We start from the raw sequence: 9,260 nt of genomic DNA, 5'->3' as shown, positions 1-9,260 counted from the left end.
AGAAAACAAAGAACTTGATCATTACCATAGCAGTACTACTGAAAGAATACAAAGAACTTTAACATGACCATAGCAGTACTACTGACAGAAAACAAAGAACTTGATGATTACCATAGCAGTACTACTGACAGAAAACAAAGAACTTGATCATTACCATAGCAGTACTACTGACAGAAAACAAAGAACTTGAACATTACCATAGCAGTACTACTGACAGAAAACAAAGAACTTGAACATTACCATAGCAGTACTACTGACAGAATGCAAAGAACTTGAACATTACCATAGGTTGACTTCTGACAGAATACATAGAACTTGAACCTTACCATATGTGTACTACTGACATAAAACAAAGAACTTGATTCTTACCATAGGTGTACTTTTGACAGAATACATAGACCTTGAACATGACCATAGGTGTACTTCTGACAGAATACATTGAACTTGGACCTTACCATAGGTGTACTTCTGACAGAATACATAAAACTTGAACCTTACCATAGGTGTACTTCTGAAAAAATACATAGAACTTGAACATTACCATAGGTGTACTACTGAAAAAATACATAGAACTTGAACATCACCATAGATAAACTACTGAAGTTGAACCTTAATATAGGTGTACTACTGAAAGAAAACACAAAACCCGAACCTTACTATAGATGTAATACTGACAAAATACAAGAAATTTGAACCTTTCCATAGATGTTCTACTAATAGAGTACACCGAATATGAACCTTACCATAAATGTACTTCTGCAATGAATGATAGTAAGCTAATGTAAACACCTAGCAATTGTACTCTTACAGTAAACAATGTATAATTTTGATAACAGAAACTACATTTACTAGGAAGACATGTAAATTGTATCCACGTCATCGTGTCCGGGTCTAACATGGAATCTAACCGGTTTCAGTGTCTATCCACCAGGCTTGAGGGGTTAAAATAATCATGTATCTATCATGATATGTATATATCTATATTTTATGGATAATATTTTCACGTGATAAGCGTTATCGGAGATTTCTGTTTGACGATAGATAAAAAGTATGACCATTTTAATCATTTATTTACAAACTAACAACAAAAATGGACGGCGATGAACCTCAAGAAACCAGACAACAGAAAAAGGCACGTCAACTGACAACACAAATCGTTAAACGATTCTGCAAAGGTTTTGGTAGTGGAGTTGTTCTGTATGCTGGCGTTAAAGTTGTGTCGGCATTATTACGGAATCCTTTTAGAGAGAGGTTAGTTACTATAGCATATATTTCTGCTGGCTAAAACCTGGGACTATAGTATAATAGTCCCAGCTTAATTTAACCATATATAATCAGGTAACCAGGCAACTGTTCTGCTTTGCCAGCCTTTACTCTTTTTTCTAATTGCATTTCAAATAACATAACTATGCTCTTCATTTTTGTCAACTAACTTCCGTATATATCAATTAGTTTATTTTTTTGTCCTGGACCTGCATGAAATATTGTAATTGGATGTTAATCAATTAAACAAGCAACCATTCATCAGAGCTGAGGATAAACGGTCAATCTAACGTTACTAAAAGCGACGGTAAAGGGTCAACACATTATAGTGGTCCTTTCGATATAAATATAGTGACATATATTTATTAATCAGATGCAAGTTTAATAATGAACACAATTTGTCACTTACATATTTATAATACAATTGATAATTAATAGGATCTGGAAACAAGCTGTCAACTTATAGCTGGGAACAGGATATCAATATATATGTTCTTGCTTATACTAATCTGTTTTCTAACATGCATGTTATATTAATCCGTTTCCGTTTTTTATACATAAATATATTTAAAGAAAATCTTAATATAACTGAGACTTGAAAAGACATGTCGTTAACACAATTTCCTAAATTCTCAACAACAAAAAAGCACAATCAACGCTAACTTCTCTAGGTTCCTGGGATGAGACTGGCACATCTATATCATTGTCATGATTGTGGCGTTTGACTAGTTTGCCAGTATTTATAAACGTCTCATTTAAAAGTTATCATGCGACAAACATCGATAAAAAAACGCTTATCTTAGTATAATTGGCATCAGGCGGGGAGCTGAAAGGCCGTTCGGAGCGACTATCCCGCCGACCAAGGGAATAAATGGTATCAAGGCTAGTCAAAGGAGAAGATTATTTTAAGGCGTAAGGCGTTCGAAAGTCTTGGTAAGCCGATCACTAAAAAAAAACCAACAGATTTACGTTTATTCAGAACTATTTGTTTACTGTTAACAAACAGCAGAAAATAAGAACCTCGTTCATTTTATTCCTTAGTATAGGCAAGGAGGTTATATGACCTTCTTGGTATAGGAATTTATCTACTACACACATTAATTTATAAAACAACCGCTTAAAGAGGTATTAGCTGTCAAATTCATGTCCCCCGAAATGATTCAAATTCTCATAATTGATTTATAACCATGTAAAACATTTACTCAAAGTATTAAAAAAGTCTAGAATAAAAAATTTACAAGGCATGAGCTCGACAAAATTTAGCTTTCGTTTTGTGTGTATTTTAGTCTTGACGCCATCTATAACTAACTATCGAGACGGACTTGTACTAAAAAAAATGGCACCGAAATTATACCAATATAATAGTGATCATAGTTGTCCATGTTGAAATATCATATTTTTTATAGATTTGAAATAGACGAACTTTCAAAATGCTGAAAATGTAACGATGTAACCAAAAGTCTGTAACTACTATTTCAAGTACAAATCAAGTACTGTAAAATACAGGTTCCTAAATATTACAATAATTTCAGAGTAAAAAAAGTACTGAGGTTTAAAAGTAGATTTCCAGTTAAACAGAAATAGGACCTATGCAAAAGTAGCTGTGTACAGTACTTAAAAATATAATAACAGATTATGCACCTATAAAACATCCTAGAGCACTTATGCATTGTATACTATCCCTTGTCGTTCAAGAGTATGTGTCTAAGGTTTTATTTTCAGAATTCCAGGAGTTCTAAAAGAGATAGCATCAACTGATTGTCTTCGTCTTGCTGGTTTCTTTGGACTGTACCCAAGTGTGTATGAACTTGTCCGAGAGGTGCTTCAACTTATTCGTGACAAAAAGGTAATAGTTTCGACGGCACTCGAACAGGAACAAATGTAATAGATGTTCTTCCCAGACTGGAGATAATAAATAAAATATTGAATCTAGTTAAAACGATCTATACTGTGCAATTTTTTTTGGTGTTGAAAGTGTAACTAATTTTGAGTAATCCGTTACAAAGTTAACGGAGTCAAAATGTTGTTAAAGTAAAAATAAATACATTGACTTTGTAGTTTCTAAATAAACTAACAATATATGCTGTTCAGTATGAGCCAACGCTCCGTGCTCATGGTATTAAAGACCTTACTTTGACCTGGTTTACTTTTATAAATTGTGACTTGGATGGAGTTTTCTCATTGGCACTTATACCACATCTTCTCATATCTATATATTATGTATGTATACTATTTTACTTCCAGGATGGTTGGAACAACTGTATAGCAGGAGGATTAGCAGGATTAACCATTATCATAGAGGATCCGACCAGACGACAAGTGGTAACCTTGTTTGCAATTGCACGTGCATTTGGTGCCTTGATATCTACACTTGTTGTTCGCGGCAAAATTCCATACATTGAATACAGTGAAACCCTGCTTTTCTGTGTCTGTTGTGGATTCCTCGTGTATGCAGTGGCTTTGAATCCAAGACTTTTATTTACAGGGTATTACTACTCAGTTTTGAAATGGTCTCGGGACTATACGGACCAGAAATTGAACACTCTTTTCCGCAACCCAGGAGAAAAATTTCTGACATGCAGTGAGGTTGGACTACACAAAGACTCTTGTACGAAGCATGCAATAAAAGATTTCTTTCAGAGCATTCCAGCATTTGCAAAATTATATTTCCCAATCCACTTAACACCAGTGGTGATATTTAGAAGAAAACTATTACTGGAAAGGTATATTTGGTTTTCTTAATTTTTAATATTTTAAGCAACCAAAAGTACGAAATTGTCTCACCATTATTCCGTCAGACGGTTTACCGAGTTGTCAGACGAAGCTACATAAACTTAATTTACGTTTAAAGCTTATCTGGCCAATCTATAAATGGTTTGACAAAAAAGGGACGAAATATACCCCTTCTTGGAGATGATCTGAAGCACTTTTTTTATTAATACGCTAGCTGTTATTTAATTTGAACTTATATATCCTTTTATAGAAATGCTACCCGAATACAGTAATAAACATTGCGTTACATGAATACATTAATAATCATTGCGATACCTGAAAACATTAATAAATATTGCGATACCTGAATACATTAAGAAACATTGCGCTTTCAATTTAAGTAAAATCATAATTTAGTTATCCTGATATAGTACACTTGATGAATGGCTTGACGTTTTTTCATTACTTTTCTTAATGATTTCAGACCCAAAAGAGTGTTGAAGTCATTGATAAAGAATACGGTGTTCTCGACTGCTTTCCTGGCAGCTATGGTGATGCTAGCAAAGTATGTCATATGTCTTCTACGAAACTTCCATCAGCGACCGCCACCATTACAGACCCACGTGCCTGTTGTTGCTGGTCTGGTCTGTGGACTAAGTGTTCTACTTGAGAGAGCAAATAGAAGGAAAGAGCTGTCACTGTTTCTGATTCCTCATACATTGTATGCTTTATATCAGTGGGGTCTGCAAAAGAAACTCATAAAGCATGTACGTTACAGTTCCGTTGCACTTTTCAGTGTGTCCATGATTTCTGTTATGCATGCGTACGAGCGAGAGCAAGACTCTCTTTCGATGCTTTTTAATGGACTTCTTAAATATTTCGTTGGTGAAAGGAAAAATCTTATAGAAAGGCCAAAAAGAATAAGAAAATTTAGTGAAATGATTGGTTAATTTTGCATGTCGGTAAAAAATATAAAGCAGTAACACAACATTTCTTGTTCTAAAATAGAACTTAACAAATTAATAACTTGTTATGCCACTTACTAAATTATGACGTGGGTCTAAGAGGATAGTGTAATGTGATAAAGCTGTATTTTTATGTTTTGAATTTATAAAGTCGCAGAGTTTACTGCTATTATAATTTATGTACTTAAAGTAATCATCGGAAAGTGAATATGTTGGATAGAATGAGCACCCTCAAGAAACATATAATTTCCATATTGGTATTGAACGTCTCTGATGACTGCAGTTAGAATAAAAGTAAAGTCAAATGAACAGTCATATTTTGAATTTGCCAAAACTCGCCTTGATATGGTTGCCAACAGCAGTTGTTTGAATTCCATTTTTCTCTTCTTAAACTTCAAACGTATTACGAGTAGGAGTTGTATATAATGATCCCACATTTGGAACTTATAAATTGGCATGGGTAGTGATAATGAGAAACATAGATATATAACAGATGTATTAGGCAGTGACTATGGTCTTGTTTTATGTCAAATTACCAGAGTTACTTTCCTTTGACTGTTATAATATTACTTTGGAGTTGTCTGTTTCGTTAAGCTAGGATATTTTACTTTTTCCGGCGTTTCAAATATGTAATATGTTTCATAATATTCATGTATTAACAACAGTGATTTTTTAACAGATATGCGAATAGAACCCTCTTATTTTTCTGTATATTGAGGTAACTTTAGAAATGGAGATAGATAATTGTTTATTGTTAATATTTAATGAAACGGCAGTTATCTTGTGCAATAGTTTACGTCTAAATAAAAATACTCAGAGCTTCCAAACATTTTTTTGTATTTTGATATTTCCTTAACTATGTACTGTGTGGTGTCATTATTTTCGCGTACACTGCCAACACCTATATCGTACTGGATGTAAAATCGAATTTCTTGTGTTGACAGCAACCAAACGACACAAATAACAAACAGACATTTTGGGGTACTAGTATATAAATCTTCTGTGAATTCATTATAATTTCGTTAGAAACCAATTTTCGTGGGTTTCATGTCTACATGTGAACCACGAAATCAAATGTTCATCGAATAGCATATTTTTGATAGGCTTTGGATACAGAGATTGTCAAAACCACAAAATCAAATATCCATGAAAATGCAAGTTTTCAGCAATCCAGGAAAATTGATACCCACGAAAATAAATGAATCCACCGTAATACTAATAAAAGCATCATTAGTGAAGCCATATATTTTTGTTAACTTATAACTACATGTATTCTTTCTATAATAATTTTAGTGGTTGCCTTTATAAATATAGGTAGAATGTTTGTCAATATCAGTAAGGCGACTTGTGAATATCAAAGTAGTACCAATAAGTCAAGTCCCAGTCAACAGTTTAGGCTCTCTTAATCATATTAAATTTCCAATACACTGAATAGTCTTAACTGCATAAAGGTATCAGAAGATGGTGTATAAGTGCCAATGAGGCAAATCTCCATCCAAGTCGCAATTTAAGGAAGCTGGCTTGTCATGTTTTGGATTTTTTTTGTCAGATTTTCATAATCCTCTGGTTTTATCTATTTGAATGCATTGAAAAAAATTGCCCGGTGACCCCTATTTTTCTTTTTGTAAATCTAAGGATTTGTATACTATATACAAATGTATTTGTTTTGCTCTTTGGATTCATTTACTAATCCCCTATCAACATAAACTAGTTTTTTGAAAAGTTTAATATTTTGAAACGGAGTTCAAGCGAGTCTGTTTCCTTAATAAAAAAGTCTTTGTTATGGTGAATTTGATATAATTTATGGGGCCTAAGATGCTATTAAAAAAATTCCTAGTAGCGTAACAAGGAAGTTCAAATCAGTCTTTTTGTGGGAAATCACTCTGACAAATAAAACCATGAAATATGCGGGAAAAGCAATCAGATACTTTCAAGTTGGTATTTTTGGATGCTTCTCCACCTAACGTGTAGTATTAATGTTTCCAAGGATGTTCGAGTTGTTGGTATCACGCTGAATTACCACGAAATTTGAGACCGGAAAATCACTTTAAAATACCATGAAACTTATGGGGATATAACTGACAAATAAACAATGCATGCCATTTGTGATAAAGACAATATAACAATACAAAGATTTTTAAATTTGTATGTTTTGCTACATCTTGACCGAGCGTGTTGCTTTTAGTTGTCCAATGTGTTCAATTTGCTGGGAAAGACTCTGGCACACCACGTTTGTGAGGACATTTATTTGATTAACTATGAAAATCACTCTGACAAATTAAAACATGGCATTTGTGGCTATTCTATATAAAAGATGAATCCATAGACAGGTTTCCCTATGCAATGCAAGATGGGCAGACTTACAGGGCTTTCCTGTGTACGATGGTCTCTCTTGCATGCTTTCCTAGCGGCGTGTTGAAGGCCGTACCTTGAATTTTTCAATGGTTTACTTTTATAAATTGTTACTTAGAAGGAGAGTTGTCTCATTGGCACTCATACCATATCTTCCTATATCTACTAGTATTCACAACAGTGTTAACACTGTTTTGCTTGGATCCTCTATATCTTCGTATTATACACGTATGATTTGCTTGAAATGATTGAGCTTTTTATTATTTACCGTACTACTTTTCTATATTGGTTAGTGCACCTGTTATCTCCTGCGTGAGCACAGTCAGTTTGGTTGGTTGGCTTGTTTTTTTTTTTGTATTCGGTTTTCCAGAATATTAAACAACTAGATTGTTATTCAATTTTTTTTTAATTGTATGTTCTAAACGATATATGTTGTTTCTCAACGGACTGAGGAAATATGGGTTGTGTTGGTAGCCATTTGTTCCGTGTTTCAGCAAAGTCTGAACATTTTTTTTAAATTACGCCAATGTCATTATTTTGGTCATTTCTGAATTTGGTGCTGATGGCATATGTTATACATGATTTTAATCATGGAAATTTACAAATTGTAAAAAATGTAATATGGTATGGACTCAGGTTTGCTATTCTAGAAAGGATGTTGACTTCTTTGTCACTGGTGAAATTTTTTGTTGGTCCTGTCTATTTGGTATACCATTCTTTTATTTAGAAAACACAGGTCCCATTTTCAGTCAGGTTTTTAGTCTTATCGGAACAAATTGGTCCCATTTATTCCTTCAATAAGAAGTGTGGACACAGATCAGTGTGGATAGTATGTTTTAATGTTTGACTTGTTTCTGACAAAAAGATTTCTCTTGTTTTCCCATAGGGTTCTATGTTCAATAACAAATGCCAATGCTGATGGTCCTTAGTGCTTAAGATAGTCTTCAGAAGACTACAAGTTGGTTGGATATTACAGCTGATTTCATTGAGTGTGTAGCCAAATATACTATTTTTGATTAGTTTCGAAGTAGCCTAGTCCAACAGACAGATAGATTGGTAACCTTTTGTTCTAGTCTACTCTTAAAGGAGGGCAGTTTACCTAACCTTACAATGACTTCACAGTTCAGATAACAAGCAAGCTAACCAAAAATATTACCTTTGGCTACACACTCAATGAAATCAGCTGTTATATCCAACCAACAAACTGTAATACAAAGCAGTGTTCCTATCAAATAATCTTTCTAAAATAGGAAAAGAGGTATAATTTTCATTAATAATAATGATGCGTTTGGACTTTTGATTTTGGACTTTCCTTTTTGAATTTTCCTCAGAGTTCAGTATTTTTGTGTTTTTACTTTTTGCCAATAAGAGTTACCAAAAAGCACTTACAGATCACATTTTGATACCTGGAGATAAAATTCAAATCAGAAAGCAAACAGCCTTATTGTAAGATAATATAAACTAAAAACAACCTTGGCAGATTGAACCACAACTTCTAGACTAGTCTCTTGCCTTTGGAAAAGAACACAAAGAATTTAGTGAGGTTAAAAATGTGTGTAAGTGCAAAACTCTCCAGCTTACCACAAACAGTTCAACAATAGAACAAACAGGAAAAATCATTTGAAAAGGGCTTGACTGTTAAAATCTTCAATAAACACAAAAATTCACATTGCATGACAACAATAACCATTCTAATAGTTCTTGCAGTTACTGAAAGATAGTTCAAAGTCAAACTTCAATGGATAATTAGACCATGTTTTATCTGTACATCTCATCAGATTTTGAGTAAAACCATCATAACCAAGTAGGGGAATGCATGAAATTGTGCAGTTCCAAAATACAAGTGTTGACAGCATTCAGGACGATTTTACATACATTGAACAAGAACCAGTGGAGATAAGATGGTTACATCATTTTAAGTGTTGTCATATCTTTAGTTGTGTTATTGAAACAAGTTGAAACAGGAGA

General features: G+C 33.5%; 1 protein-coding gene across 1 annotated transcript; it reads left to right on the top strand.

Annotated features, from left to right (window-relative positions):
- The first annotated feature begins 850 nt into the window (after positions 1 to 850).
- On the top strand, positions 851 to 5,779 carry LOC134688260 (uncharacterized). The gene is made up of 4 exons (XM_063548790.1): positions 851 to 1,251; positions 2,986 to 3,109; positions 3,508 to 3,986; positions 4,460 to 5,779. The coding sequence occupies exons 1-4, from the start codon at positions 1,091 to 1,093 to the stop codon at positions 4,923 to 4,925; spliced, it is 1,230 nt and encodes a 409-aa protein (XP_063404860.1). The 5' UTR covers positions 851 to 1,090; the 3' UTR covers positions 4,926 to 5,779.
- The last annotated feature ends 3,481 nt before the right edge of the window (positions 5,780 to 9,260 follow it).

The sequence above is a fragment of the Mytilus trossulus genome, chromosome 10, assembly GCF_036588685.1.
Source record: "Mytilus trossulus isolate FHL-02 chromosome 10, PNRI_Mtr1.1.1.hap1, whole genome shotgun sequence".
In the NCBI taxonomy this organism is placed as follows: domain Eukaryota; kingdom Metazoa; phylum Mollusca; class Bivalvia; order Mytilida; family Mytilidae; genus Mytilus; species Mytilus trossulus.
This window is presented reverse-complemented; position numbering and strand designations above follow the sequence as displayed.